Source organism: Lagenorhynchus albirostris, chromosome 12, assembly GCF_949774975.1.
Source record: "Lagenorhynchus albirostris chromosome 12, mLagAlb1.1, whole genome shotgun sequence".
NCBI classification, from domain to species: domain Eukaryota; kingdom Metazoa; phylum Chordata; class Mammalia; order Artiodactyla; family Delphinidae; genus Lagenorhynchus; species Lagenorhynchus albirostris.
In genome coordinates this window covers 15,898,004-15,913,496 of record NC_083106.1, presented here as the reverse complement: position 1 = coordinate 15,913,496, position 15,493 = coordinate 15,898,004, and the positions used below count along the sequence as shown (strand labels likewise).

Sequence of the window (15,493 nt, the reverse complement as noted above, 5' to 3'; positions counted from 1 at the left end):
GAATCCATAAGCACATTAAAAATGGGCTTGGGGACAGCAGCACACCCAGGATTTTGACAAATTTTAGGAAGACAGAAAGCAGGTAGGATCAGAGACTTCCCTGGCGGTCCAGTGGTTAAGACTCCATGCTTCCAATGCAGGGGGTTTGGGTTTGATCCCTGGTCAGTGAACTAAGATCCCACATGCCACGTGGCAAAAAAAAAAAAAAAAAGAAAGAAAGAAAGGAAGCAAGCAGGTAGGATCATATTGATCCTACAGTACAAAGGGAACCACAGCCCAGATGTGCATGGAGGCTGAAGAGGAGGTAGAGCCCGTTCCCTGCAAAGTCCCAGCGCTCTCCAGCAGGAGTGGCGAGTCAGCAGAAGTCGGATTATTAACTGAAAGGCTACCATGGGGCAGCTGCATCCACCCTTTCTGGTCCCTATCACTGTATGGAAAGTGAAGATATAAGTAGGAAGGAGGAGGTCCCCATGTGGCCTTTGACCTCCTAAAGTAAGACCATCATCCTCGTGGCACTGGAACGTGTGGTGGGCAGAGGAGTCCAGCTGCCTGCCTGCTCTGCGCAGGGTGTGCTGAAGTGAACTCTCCTGCTCAGCACATTCAGTGGTCAGTCCTACCTTTTAGGGAAAGATCCAAATACCAGGAGAGGAAGCCCACGGCAACTGCACAGGTATGTATTTAACCAATCTGGTTCTTTTTTCACAAGTAAACACTGACAAGCAAAGGATCACCAGACTTTTGAGAAGAAGATTTAACAGCACAAAGAGAGAGAAAGAGAGAGATGAACAAACAGAACTGACCCCAGAAAAAATAAATAAGATTCATGGAACTTCAGAGAACTTTTTTAAAGTCTGTATTAGTATAGAAATAGTCAAGAAGATACCGTATCTGTAAAACAAGAATAGCGTTTTACTTAAAAAACAGAATCCGAAAGAGAAGAAGAAGCAACTGGTAACCACTGACAGAACTGAAAACAAAACCAGCAACTTTTGGTTAAAAGGCTGGAAGAAGAAGTCAATGAAACCTGCCAGGATCACGAAGAGGTCGGTCCCAACATTGCGGACTTGGCTGACATGATACCAGCAGTGGCTCAGCATGTGACTTCTTATAAGAAAGTCAAACAAACAAAAAACCCTGTTTATTTAAACCACCTGTTCTATTATTTGTAGCTGAAAATATTCCTAGCTGATATAAGAATTAAAAATAAAGAATTCCCTGGGTCTCGTTTCCCTTTGTTTTTTTTTTTTTTAAATGAAGAGATTGAACTAGATATTCAGTTAATAAATATCACTGGACCAAACGGATGCCTCTTTCAGTTCCTGTATTCTACTAGGGGTGGGATGCAGACCCAATCTTCTGCAGAGTGTTAAAAGTTATAAGATTCTATTATTTTTGGAACTTAATCTTTCACACTAAAAGAGTAAATACTTTGTTCATTTATCTATCAACAACTATTTATTGGGCACCTGCTATATGCCAGCTGTTACGCTAGGTGACAGGGCTCCGGCAGGGCACACTCATGGTCAGTGCTTTCATGGAGCTTATAGTCCAGTGAGGAAGACAGACATCATCAAACAAGCGGTAAGCAGATAACTGACTGTGATTTTCAGGAGTACTGTGGAGGAAAGGTGTATAGTCCCTCTTGAGAATGTACCTGCTCCAGCATACCTCTAATCGGGGTATCAGATCTTGGTGGTTCTTTCCTCCAGGAGGGGACAAAAACTTTGATGTAGGTGTGTCCTCTGTCCCTGAACCAGTCCACAGCCAGCTGGATTCCCCGGCAAGAGAAGGCTTCTTTATTTCCATGACTACAATGAGAAAACAAAGACATCTGCAGAGAAACAGGAAGGGTTCCTCAAGAGTGACTTTTCCTGGGAATAGCCTGGATCATAGTCTCATAATCAAAGGGAATCAGGCAAATCTGCATTTTGAAAATAGGTCATTCTTTGCACAAAATATGTCCCTTAATTGGAACCAATTAGCTTGTGATAATATGTAGAGGGTCTCCGGCTCCAAGGGGAGTGCATTCCAAGGATTAATAGACAAGATCCTCTTATTAACTGAAGCTAATATGGATCAAGAGAGGGTTGTCAGGGCTTCCCTGGTGGTGCAGTGGTTGAGAGTCCGCCTGCCGATGCAGGGGACACAGGTTCGTGCCCCGGTCCGGGAAGATCCCACATGCCGTGGAGTGGCTGGGTCCATGAGCCATGGCCGCTGAGCCTGCGGTCTGGAGCCTGTGTTCCACAACAGGGGAGGCCACAACAGTGAGAGGCCCACGTACCGCAAAAAAAAAAAAAAAAAAAAAGAGAGGGTTGTCCATGTGATATTGGTCTTCCCAAGTCCAAGTAAGGATGCCAATGTGCCCCACAAATTCCACTGTAATCATCATCAATGGAGACAGGAAGGAGAGAGTAGTGTGAGAGGAGACTCAAGACCAGGCAGGGGGACTTCCCTGGTGGTCCAGTGGCTAAGACTCCGTGCTCCCAATGCAGGGGGACCAGGTTCGATCCCTAGTCAGGGAACTGGATCCCACATGCTGCAACTAAAGATCCCGCATGTCGCAACGAAGATCTCACGTGCCGCAACTAAGAGCCGGAGCAGCCAAATACATAAATAGAATAAATTAAAAAAGAAAAAGACCAGGCAGGGTCTTAGGAGCTAGAAGATCTGTCTACTCCTAAGAAGCATGAGAAGCTGTAGAAAGATTTTAGGATTTTAAGACTGGGGGTATATGTGATGTGATGAGATGTGATCTGATGTATGTTTCAAAGAGTTCAACCTGGCAGCACAGAGGACAATAAGTTGGAAGGATCCAGAGTAGGGGGGATACCAGTTAAGAAGCAGTTGTGGTCATCAAAGCAAAACCTGATGGTGACCTGGACCCACTGGTGGTGGTGAAGAGTAGGTGAAGCTGAGAGATAGTTAGAAGGTAGTATCTCCAGAATGTGGTGATTGACTGGGTACAGGGGTGATAGGGAAAAGGCACTGAGGAGACCTCTGACTTGTATAAGGGGATGGAGGGCTCCCTGAGACAGATCCTGTTTGGGAGGAAGACAGGATTTAGAGAAAACAATCCTGAGTTTGGTCGTGGACACATGGAGAGTTGGGAGGAGCCTTGGTGACCTCTAAGTGGAAATATTAAATAAACAGCTAGGGTTCAGAAGAGAGGTCTGGGTGATAAAACATGTGAGTCATCTGTTTAAGCACCAGTTGGAGCCACCGCGTGGAGAGAATTGCCTGGACAGAGAGTGAGCATCAGGGGCTGGACCTGGAGGAGCCCTGGAATCGAGCAGCTGGTTGCAGGTAGAGCAGGACAACCAAGGGAAGAAACAAAGGCATCTCTCAGAAGAGAAGGGGGGTGCTTCCCTGGTGGTGCAGTGGTTGAGAGTCCGCCTGCCGATGCAGGGGACACGGGTTCGTGCCTCGGTCCAAGAAGATCCCACATGCCGCGGAGCGGCTGGGCCCGTGAGTCATGGCCGCTGAGCCTGCGCGTCTGGAGCCTGTACTCCGCAACGGGAGAGGCCACAACAATGAGATGCCCGCGTACCGCAAAAAAATAAAAAATAAAAAAATAAGAAGAGCAGGGGGTAAAGCAGAAGAGGCTGCACCGTGGAAGCCTCGGGAGGAAGGCAGCCAAATGCTGCTCTGAGGGGCCAGTGAAGCCTGAAAACACCCCTCAGACTTCATGAGTGGAGGTCAGCGGCATTTTGCTGGAGAGGGAGACAGGTACATAGATTTGAGATACTGAGAATGCAGACTCATTGGGACTCGGCCATGGCCTGGCCTCAAGACTAGCTCACCCCCTGCTCACAACTTCCACCCAGCCACCAGCACTCCCTCAGCCCTTTGTCCTGACCATGCATCTCCCTTCACTCCCATCACAGGGCCTTTGCACCAACTATTTCCACTCCTCTCAGCCCAGCCCATTCCTCCTTCGGCTTCATCGTCACTTCCTCAGGAAAAGCATCCCCTCGCCTCTAAATTCCGTCAGATTCCCCTGTTAGGAGTCCTCACAGCACCATCCTTGTCCTTCCTGGCACCTATCACAGATGGACATGCACACTCCCCCACAGGATGAATTGTGCCTCCCCCTTTCTAGAGCATAGGTTCCTGTTGCTGCCCGTCGTTCCCAGCACCTAGCATGGTGGTGCCTGATAATTGGTAAGGGCTCAACAAAAACATGCTGAAGAAATGAATGACTGAGAAGAAACAGGTCTTATGAGCAGCCGGAAGAGAAGCAGCCCAGGCACAGGGAAGGGTTGGCTGGAAGGACCCTGGTGCAGGAAAGGCTTGCGTGTCTAGGGACTGAAAAGAGGACAGTGCGGCTGCAACCCATGGAGCAGGAGAAGGGGAGGTGGGAGGGGCAGGGCTGGGTGCTTAGAGAGCCAAGGGTCCCCATGGCCCTCGCATCCTCTCCACGTCCAGGCAAGGTCAACACATCAGATCTTCACATTTGTGCTTTCTCTTGTGCGTGGCTTCTTCCACTACTTTCTCAGAGAGGATTAGGATAGGTCCAGGTTTATATAAAAAAGGGAGTCTTAGAAATGCTAATCAGGGGCTTCCCTGGTGGCGCAGTGGTTGAGAATCTGCCTGCCAATGCAGGGGACACGGGTTCGAGCCCTGGTCTGGGTGGATCCCACATGCCGCGGAGCAACTGGACCCGTGAGCCACAATTACGGAGTCTGCGCGTCTGGAGCCTGTGCTGTGCAACAGGAGAGGCCGCAACAGTGAGAGGCCCGCGCACCGCGATGAAGAGTGGCCCCCGCTTGCCACAACTAGAGAAAGCCTGCGCACAGAAACGAAGACCCAACACAGCCATAAATAAATAAATAAATAAAATTAAAAGAAAACATCATGAAGTCTTAGTATATGACACCATATGGTAAGAAGTCATTAATTCTTTAAAAAAAAAAAAGAAATGTTAATCAATGGTGTTAGAAGTTGGGCTTTGTGGAGATTCAAGAGAACTCTAGATTCCTGTAGCTCCAGTGACGTATCAGGAACCAGGCCTCACCCCCCTAGATCTGTAGGGTCTTCCAGCTTAGAGAAAATAGCCCTTTGGCCGTTGTCGCTGAGCTGTGAGGCTTATGCAAACAGTAAGGAGAAAATATCAACAGGGGTACTTCCCTGGTGGCACAGTGGTTAAGAATCCGCCTGCCAGGACAGGAATAAAGACACAGTTGTAGAGAATAGACTTGAGGACATGGGGAGGGGGAAGGGAAGCTGGGACAAAGTGAGAGAGTGGCATGGACATATATACACTACCAAATGTAAAACAGATAGCTAGTGGGAAGCAGCTGCATAGCACAGGGAGATCAGCTCAGTGCTTTGTGACCACCTAGAGGGGTGGGATAGGGAGGGTGGGAGGGAGACGCAAGAGGGAGGAGATATGGGGATATATGTATATGTATAGCTGACTCACTTTGTTATACAGCAGAACCTAACACACCATTGTAAAGCAATTATACTCCAATAAAGATGTTTAAAAAAAAGAGTTTGTAGTAAATGTAATTTCATCATGTAGAATTACATTATCTACTTAATCCATTATTACTGAACATTTACGTTATTCCCAGTCTTTTGCCATCAAAAATAATGACATAGTTAACATCTTTGTGCATAAAACTCTACTTGTATTTCAAAATTATGTCGTGAGGATAGATTCCCTCAAATTAGAATTACTAGGTCAAAGAACATGAGTATTTTTATTAAGGGTGTTGATACATATTGCTAAATTATCTTACGGAGAGATTGTACCAATTCACATTCCCACCAGTGGTGTATTAGAGCACTGCGTCATTTCAACAGTTTGGTAATTTTATTGGCAAATAATGAAATCTTGCTTTAATTTGCATTTTTTGATTACTGATGAGATTGAACGTTAAAAAAAATATGTTCATTAGCTATTGTTTTTTCTCTGTGAATTTTCTATTCATGTTCTTTGCTTATTTTTCTATTGCATATATTTGGGGATGTCTGTTTTTTCTTTTACTTGTAAAAACATTTACCTATTAACGATATTAAGCTTTTGTCATATTATTGCCAATGTTTTTTCTAGTTTTGTTGGACATGTAATTTTACAATTCTTGATATGTAGAAGTTTCAGATTTTTACATATTTAAGTGTACCAATCTTTTTCTTTGCAGTTTTTTTTTAACTGAGTTTAGAACATTATTACTGATTCAAGGTTATGATAAATAATCAACTTTGTTTTCTTTAGTTTTATGACTCTTTTTCATACTTATCTTTTTAGTATTTTAGAATTTGTTTTGTGGTAGAATGTAACATGCAGCTCTATGCAATTTTTCTCTTTCAAAGTAGATAGTTGGATGCTGTACACAACTGATTGAATAACCCAATTTCTTTCCCATTGACTGGTGGCCCTTTCTTCATCTTATATTACTTTCTTATGTAGTCAAGGGTCTATTTCTCCAATGGTTTGTGGTTTTTGTTCTCAAGTAATACATTAATTATCAGCAATAATACTACTTTTATATCTTCTTTTCCTACAGTTAATACCCCTTATTTCTAATTCAGTATTTTTAGTTAGACTAGGATTTTTTTTAGAAGACTGTCTAATAAAAATGGTAATAGTAAAAAAAACCCACAAAAAATAAAAGAATCCACCTGCCAATGCAGGTGACACAGGTTCGATCCCTGGCTCAGGAAGATCCCACATGCCGCGGAGCAACTAAGCCCATGTACCACAGCTACTGAGCCTGTGCTCTAGAGCCCACAAGCCACAACTACTGAAGCCCACGTGCCACAACTACTGAAGCCCGCGCGCCTATAGCCCGTGCTCCACAACAAGAGAAGCCACCGCAATGAGAAGCCCGCACACCGCAACAAAGAGCAGGCCCCACTCTCCGCAACTAGAGAAAGCCCACGTGCAGCAACGAAGACACAACACAGACAAAAACAAAAACAAACAAATAAATAAATTTATTTAAAAAAAATCAATGGGGCCGTCTGTGGTAAAAAGGAAGAGGAAATGGAAAGCTAGTCCCTTCGGCCCCAGCAGAAGTTGCAAAACAAGGAGAAGGAGGGAGAATGAGGGGCCACTCACAGCGTCCTTACCCTGCCCCCCAGGCCTGCCCCACTCGCTGAGCCATGAGGGGACGGGAGGGCTGGCGACACCGTGATGGATGTGAACAGGAGGCTGAAGGCTTGTCTCTCAGCACAGCCTGGGTCTATTGCAAGCCTCTCAGAGAAATCGTGGTTTGAGTGGGTGCAGCCTCCCGCAGGGCTGCAGAGCTGCCGTGGAGGAAAGTGGTGAATAGGTGAACCGGAAGCGACACCCCTGGATCCCTTGCTTCCCCAGGCCTGGAGGATTTCACGCAGCCTGGTGGACAGCACTTTAAGCCAGCATGGTTCCCCAAAAGGACAAATGGGACCAATAACCCTCTCTGTTGACCATTCCGGAAGCCAGGCCAGCCCATTGCTCTGCAGAGGAGCCCGGTGACCGTCCCAGACCCCTCAGCCAGACAACACCAGGTCTCAAAAGCCTCCAGATGCCATTTGGGAGAGGGGCAGAGGAAGGGAGAGGAAACACGAAGCCTGAGTCCTCCAGAAGACAGAAGACACTGAGCTATCACAGACGGGCAAGTGTAAAGTTTGCTCCTTCCCGCTACCTAGAAGGTGGCGAAGAGATTTCATCTATCATAGAAAACAAAGTCTGTGTTCTGTGCACACTGCAGCAGTGATGTGAACATCGGATGATACCCACACTCCCACCCCGCCCCCGAGCATACGTATCTCTTGGCCGCAGCAAAGTGCCCACAGTCCATTCTCAAGAAAACATATCGTTGCCACGATTCTTTTAAAATTTGTTTCTCTGGCATGCCATGTGGCATGCGGGTTGCAGGATCTTAGTTCCCTGACCAGGGATAGAACCCGGGCCCCCTGCATTGCGAGCGTGGAGTCTTAACCACTGGACCACCAGGGAAGTCCCTAAAATTTGTTTCTTGATTGCTCTCTTTTCTGTGACTACCTATCTGTCTTTAACTGTTCAAAAGCCAACTTTCCATCCCTGATGCCTTTGATGGGTGTGTGACTTGGGACGGGGGTTGGGAGGTATAAATCTCACACCCATCAGAGGTGTCAGGCACCCCATCCCTGTGAGTGGGCAATGGGGAGCAGGGTGACGAGTTCCAGCGACTCTGGAGGCAGGTGGAGGGGAGGCAGTTGGAGGTGCAGAGATTCAGGAAGAGAAGAGCTGAGGAATGGGGCCACCATCAGCTTCATGCAGCAGAAATTGGCCCCACGGCCTCTCTGATACAGGACTCCAAGATGGCAGACCCCAACCAGGAGGCTCCAAAGGACAGATACGCACCCCCCAGACCAGTGGACGATGGAGGGAGTGTACATCTTCCCATCAGTGCGGCCAGTATCTTCCCTCTCTCCCTCGGAGGTACCCTGTCTTCCAGCCTGAATTCCAGGCACAAGGAGGTTGGGGACTGGCCCTGAGAACCCCTAAGTTGGTCTCTCTGGAATGGAGGATTTATTCATTCAGGTCCACCGTTTTGCACACACTCTACCCCAGCCTCATGAGCCTTCTGGTCTCTAGAAATGTGAAGATTATCTATGTTCAGTCCTTGCCATGTCTTTTTTTACCAACCTCAAAACCCCACCATGGCTGCCCTAGTCCTGGCCACAGAAAGCTCTGAGCAATGGCAGGGTTGATGCCACAAGCAGGGGTCACCTCCTCACCACGTGGGGCTCTGTTTCTAGGAGACGGCAGAGCTCTCGGTCAGGTAATAAAGCTCAGCGGTCACCCTGGAAGCCCACACCCCGCGTACATTAGCCAGAGGCACCCCTTCCCCTGGGCTTCTCCTCCACTCGCTCAGCATGCAGCTGTGAACATCTCCGTCAGCAGGGCGCTGTGCTGGGGGCCTGGGGAGCAGTGAACGAGGCAGACCTCACGCCAGCTTCTTGGAGCTCATTCTTAACAGAGTCCTGTGTATCTGACCACTTTGCACATGTGCCTAATTTAATCATTGCAAGAAGCCCTTGAGGAAGTGACATTGGTCCCATTTCACCCTTGAGGAAACTAAAGCAAAGCCATGTGCTGGCTCGCTGATCTCAGAGCCTAATCTGTTGGGCTGCAAACTCTTCCTTCCCATCTCGATTTATTCCTGCCCCTCTCCAGTCTCTGCTCCTGGGACCCAGACAGCAGCTCCTTCGGAGCAAAAATTACCACCTGTCCACAACACTGTAAATCAACTGTGCTCCAATCAAAACTTTAAAAAATTACCAGCTGTTAAAATGCTCGAGCTGGGGGAGGGACCTTAGCGCTTATTAAAAGCCACTGAGAACCATTTATCAGGCAGAGAGCTGAGCGCCAATGCAGGGGAAAAGGAAACAGGAGTGGGAGGATTTGAACAAAGGGAGGTGGTAACGGAAGTGGGTAGGTACCTGAGGCAAATCCTGCCTGACGAGTGTGCCTGGGCAGCCACCATCAGCGCGTAGCCGTTTACAGTAACTGACAATCTAAGTGAACGCCCCTGTATCATTAACTGTTGCCCAAGAAGTCTCTGCAGAAACCAGCAGATGGTCTTATGAAGAGCGAGGCAGTGGTTTGGGGGTGGGACGAAAGGAAAGACAAGCGGTGATTCCTTTGGGGTGTGAGATGTAAAGGCCCAACACTGATTGACTCTGTTTCTTACTTGGGGTTAAACTGCAAACACTCTGAACCTGGAGTTTCTAGCCCTTCCACCAAGAGATCTCCCCAGCTCAGGTCAGCAGGGAGACGGGGGTGACCTCTGAGAGAGGGTGCTCCCTCATCTCATAAAAGGAGAAATGGGTGCAGACTTAGGTGGGAACCCAAGGCCAATGTTGGTTGGAGTCCATTCAGGGGCTGAGAGGCAGGTTGGACCCCTAGCCCAGGAGTGTGCCCCCTACACCCACTGAGAGGGGCCTGATGAAAACCTCCCATTGCCAACCTCAGCTCTCTCATCACTGAAGATTTGTTTCTCCAGAATACGCCAGGTGCTGTTAAGGTTTTTAAGAGTTTAAAAAGGTAAACAGCAAGTCAAACAAAAAACCCTGTACACCCCCAAATGAGGAAACACTCAAATGAAACCCTTGTCAAGGCCAGTAAGAGGATGTGAAATTATTAGGTGTTTTTTCCCCAGGCTGAAAGCCTTCAACTCACTCCTTTCCTAAATTTGCCTACAGAACATACACCACTGGTACTTGTCGGTACGTGTGGGTATTTGTGAGTTTGCCAGGCAAGAAAATGTTGGCAAGAGTCGGCAGCGAGAAGCAACATTCTTCCCAAACACCACGGTGCAGCTGGTCACATGCTTTCAACGAAAATCACCTTTTTAAAACCTCTGGCCATTTTTCTTAAGGCCAAGCGTACAGCGACTCCAGTGCTCGGCTCACAGCTTCCTCTTTCCTGCACATGCCCACATGCACATACACGTACGCACACACCCCTGAAGGTGTAGGGACTGAAAATCCGTCTCTGTGCTGCTGGTCAAGCAGAGCCACCATTCAATGCACGTGTGACCTTCTGAGGGTTCCCAACAGGCTGGCAGCTGCAGGAGGGGCATCCTGGCCCCTGGTGAGGGAGAGGGGTCTGGCGTGTCCTGTCTGCAGCGAGCACGCCTGGAGCTCATCGTGCCTGGGGAGGACTTTGGGCAGCACAGGCAGGCTCTGGCCCCGGAATAAAAGTCTATGGGGTCAGGGTCTCCCACTCTGAGACCAAAGATACATGGAATTAGCAGCCCAAAGATACACAGTGCTGGGGAAATGGAAGAGCACTGAAGCCAGAGCCTGCCACTTACTGCTCTGGGACCTGTGGCAAGTTACTTACTCTCTCTGAACCTCTGCAGAAGGAGAGACATTCCTTTATAAGAAAAATGCATCTATTTCTTTCACACATGCATAAAATAATCACTCTGAATCCGAGAATGTTAGAGATGAGAAACTACATAAGATTATTATTATTCAGTCCAACCTCTTACCTGTCTAAACAGGGCTCAAAAAAGTCAGGTGACTCTATTTACAATAGCCAGGTCATGGAAGCAACCTAAATGCCCATCGAAAGATGAATGGGTAAAGAAGATGTGGTACATATATACAATGGAATATTACTCAGCCATAAAAAGGAATGAAATTGGGTCATTTGTAGAGACGTGGATGGACCTAGAGACTGTCATACAGAGTGAAGTAAGTCAGGAAGAGAAAAACAAATATCGTATAGTAACGCATATATGTGGAACCTAGAAAAATGGTTCAGATGAACCGGTTTGCAGGGCAGAAGTAGAGACACAGATGCAGAGAACAAACGTATGGACACCAACCAAGGGGGGGAAAGCGGGGGGTGGGGTACTGGGATGAACTGGGAGGTTGGGATTGACATGTATACACTAATGTGTATAAAACGTATAACTAATAAGAACCTGCTGTATAAAAAATTAAATTAAAAAAAATTTTTTTAGAAAGGTCAGGTGACGCATGTGGAGGTCACACAGTAGGTAAGCTGAGGAGCTACAGCTGTACCGTCCATTATGCAGACACTCACCACATGTGGCTATTTACACTTCAAGTTAATTCAAAAGAAATAAAATTGGAAATTCAGCTCCTCTGCCACACCAGCCACATTTCCAGTGCTGGGCAGCCCCATGTAGCAAGCGGCCACCATACGGACCACCATATGCGGGTAAAGAACTTTCCATCGTCACAAGGAGCTGCGCTATTGGGCAGCCCTAGGCTAGAGGTCACAACTCAGATCTTCGGACTATTAAGCCCTATGTTCTGTCCCCTGCTCCTGACCTCCCTAGCTTCCTACGTGAAATACAAGGATTTCAGCAAAACTACGGACAAGCATGAGGTCTGCTTCCCAGGTCCCAATCTTACACGTCCGCCACTGCAACTTAGAATTCACATTGAAGTTGACCCACCACTTAGGAAATGATAAGTGAAGCCATTGCTCCTGCTTGTAAGAACCAAATAGACTCCTTTTGTTGTTACAGTGAGGAGATGGGAGGTTTTTGGAATTGGGTGGTACGGTCCTTTCGAAATGACTTGAACAAGATGTGTGCTCTGAACAAATACATTCCCACTTATCTTTAAAAGCACTTGGCCAGTGACCCTCACTGCCGATCTCCAGAGAGCAGCCACCCCAGGCCTACTGGGTTCAGCCACTACAAATAGACTTGGGCTACACATTCTGAGGCTCTGGGGACAGGAGCCCATGGAAACTCCTAGAGTGATGGTATGGTCAGAGCACAAGGCTGGAGGCCAGGGTCTGATGGAGCCAGTGTTGATCTTGGCCAAGCCCTTCTAGGCCCTTCCTGTGCTTTTTCCTCTCTCGACTCAGATGGTCAGAGGCAAGGACAGATGACCCCCTCTCACATTCTCTGTGCTAATGGAGAGGCTTAGCGCCCTGCCGTAAAGCATGACATTATCTAGAACTGCTCATTCTACATCAGTGTTTCTTTACATTTTGGGGATCACAGACCTTCTAAGTAGCTATTGGAAGCTGTGGATCTTCTCCCAAGGGAACCAATATATGTACAGATTCTACTTTTTGTAAATCATTTCAGGCCACTGCTGGCTTTGAAGATGGAAGGGGCTATAAGCCAAGGAATGCAGGTGGCCTCCAGAAGCCGGAAAAGGCAAGAAAACATATCATCCCCTAGAGCTTCCAGAAAGGAACACAGCTCTGCTGACACCTTGATTTCAACCCAGGGAGACCCAGGCCAGACTTCTGACCTCCAGAACTACGAGACGATACATTTGTGCTGTTTTAAGTCACTACATTTGTGTGGTAATTTTGATATAGCAGCAATAGAAACTAATACAGATTTTTTTGGTCTTTAAAGATCTACTGAAACACAACTTCCCAAAGATAATGAGAAAAAAAAACATGGCTGAAAAGTCAGGCTCTTGTTCTCTGTGAGCAAAGGCAGACACAGTCCCAGGCTCCAGGGGACAAAGCCACAGTCAGCAAATCGGCAACAGGCACCCTATAGGATGCTGCTGCCAACAGAAGACACGCTTCTCACCTGCTCAGGGCAGAAAGGACATGCATCCCAACCTGTCTTTTAGGCTCCTCCCCACTCCTTCCAGGACCAGACAGCACATGAAGCAGCAGCATCTTCAAAAACAGAGAATGGCAATGCCTGCGATACTATAAAACTTCAGCGAAGGAGAATTTTCAGAAACCATGTTTCTGAGGTTAACTGAGTTTTGAGGTCAGCAGATGACGAGTAGACACCATGCTGGGTTTCAATAATCTGGCCCCTCTAAAGACGCGCCCCACACTGGGAGCTGTCCTTTACAAACGAGGATCCGGCCGAGCCTGAGGTCAGGGGTCCTCTTGAAACTCTGGTTGGAGGACACGGGAGGTGTTATTGCAGGAGAAGGAGCAGGTGTGGATCTGAACATCGGACCCCAGCTCTCTCCCAGACGGCTCTTTGAACAAATTAAGTCCCACCCTCAGGGAGCTGTGAAATTTCTCTTTTTGTTCCTAACTAAGGGGATGCAGGGGGGCAGGGGAGGGGATGTTTGTGTATACGTGCATATATGTACGTACACACCCTGAGAACACACACAAATACATGTGTTCTAGGTATCTGAGGTCGTTTTTAGGCAGCACAAGTCTGAAAGAATTCATGTTCTGACACACACATGTTCATAATAAGCCTGAGAGATGGTTTCCATTTGTAAGCCACAGACTAATTACAATCGTAGGAGGTGAGGGCAGGGTGGGACTAAATGGATTTACCCAGAACACGTCTAGGTCATGTGCAAATAGAGGACGTGGTTTAAATGTGAATTCCAAGCAGCAACAGAGACTTTCATCAAAAGAAAACCCTCCACCATCACCCTATTGTAGCCGTTCCTAAAAAACGTCTGGTCCCTAGGGTCTCCCTGGTGGTCCAGCGGCTAAGACTCTGCGCTCCTAGTGCAGGGGGCCTGCTTTCGATCCCTAGTCGGGGAACTAGATCCCACATGCCACAGCTGGGAGTTGGCATGCCGCAACTAAGAAGATCCCACACGCCAGAATACACACGGCAACGAAGATCCTGCATGCCGCAGCTGAGACCTAGTGCAGCCAAATAAATAAATAAATAGTAAAAAAAAAAAAAAAAAAGTCTGGTCCCCAAAGAGAGAATGCTTTCCTGTAGCATCTGAAGTAGTTGTTTTACCCTGCAGCCATTCTGCTCTTTTGATCTGGAATCGGAGAGCTCATATAATCTTAGGACTGGAAAGGTCTTCGATTTAAGCAATATCATCTTATTTTAAATACAAGCCAGGGACTTCCTTGGCGGTCCAGCGGTTAAGATTTTGCCTTCCAATGCAGGGGGTGCGGGTTCGATCCCTGGTAGGGGAGCTAAGATCTCACATGCCTCACAGCCAAGAAACCAAAACGGAAGCAATATTGTAACAAATTCAATAAAGACTTTAACAATGGTCCATATCGAAAAAATCTTTACATGTAACCCATGTCTTTCTACTGATGTCTAGAGGAAGAGATGCCTCATCCAGACCAGGCAGAGGCCAGGCCCCTCTCAGAACCCAGCAGACTTTCTTCCTAGGATGCTCAGAACCTACTGGATTCTTAAAAATCCCTTTAACTCCCCCAGAGATCTTGAATTAAGCAGGATTTCAGAGTCTCACCTATCTGGTGCCTCCACAGAGCACGCGTGAGAGACCGAAGGACCATCTCCTAGGCCCCAGGGAAAAGGCAGGGCTCCATTGCCTATTGACATAATCAAGCCAGGGAGACTTGGCTGGCTAAAACTTGAATGAACGCTTGAATGAACTTGTCCCACACACCAAGCAGGGCATATTGGAACTACCCCCAAGCCTGGGCCATCTTGAGTTAACCTTTCCACACTTCTGTCCTGCAGCGCCCAATCCAAAGTGAGCCCAGGGACTTCCCTGGTGGTGCCGTGATTAAGACACACACATCCCCAGTGCAAGGGGGCCAGGTTCGATCCCTGGTCAGGGAACTATAGATCCCACATGCATGCCGCAACTAAGGAGCCTACCTGCTGCAACTAAGACCTGGCGCCACCAAATAATAAATTTTTTTTTAAATTTAAAAACAAACAAACAAAAAAGCGAGCCCAAATTTTCAGGGAAGACCACTCGGTCTGTCAGCCAGAGAATACCCTGTTGACACGTTCAGCACTGATAACACTGCTCTTCTCCATCCACGTGGCTCAGCTTTGGGAAAGGGACGAGCGTCTGTTTGTAGTTGTGAGTGACCGCCTTCCTACGGCTCTGCCCTTTGCGGGGCTGCAGCCCAGCCAAACAGTAAAATAATGCGCTTGTTTGGGCAAAGCCTCCTCCATGCCCAGCGCGGAGTGTGGGTGAGGCTGCAGAGCTTCTCCCTCAGCTGAACTTGGCCTCTCCAGGAAAGATGAGTTGGGGCGCGAAGCTCTCATCACCGAAACACACAGGATGCCAATACACCAGTATAACACTGCCTCTAGAGCTCAGGCGCCACAAGCACACCTCCCGCACCCAGCTA

At 47.7% G+C, this 15,493-nt stretch overlaps 1 protein-coding gene across 2 annotated transcripts in view; it reads right to left on the bottom strand.

Moving 5' to 3' along the window:
* Positions 1–15,493, bottom strand: part of ZC3H12D (zinc finger CCCH-type containing 12D) — a 35,286-nt gene that overhangs the window by 10,249 nt on the left and 9,544 nt on the right. For both annotated transcript variants that reach the window (XM_060167652.1, XM_060167651.1), the window contains exon 4: positions 1,669–1,808. In XM_060167652.1, coding sequence (XP_060023635.1) covers positions 1,669–1,808 — 140 coding nt within the window. The remainder of the gene's footprint in view (positions 1–1,668; positions 1,809–15,493) is intronic.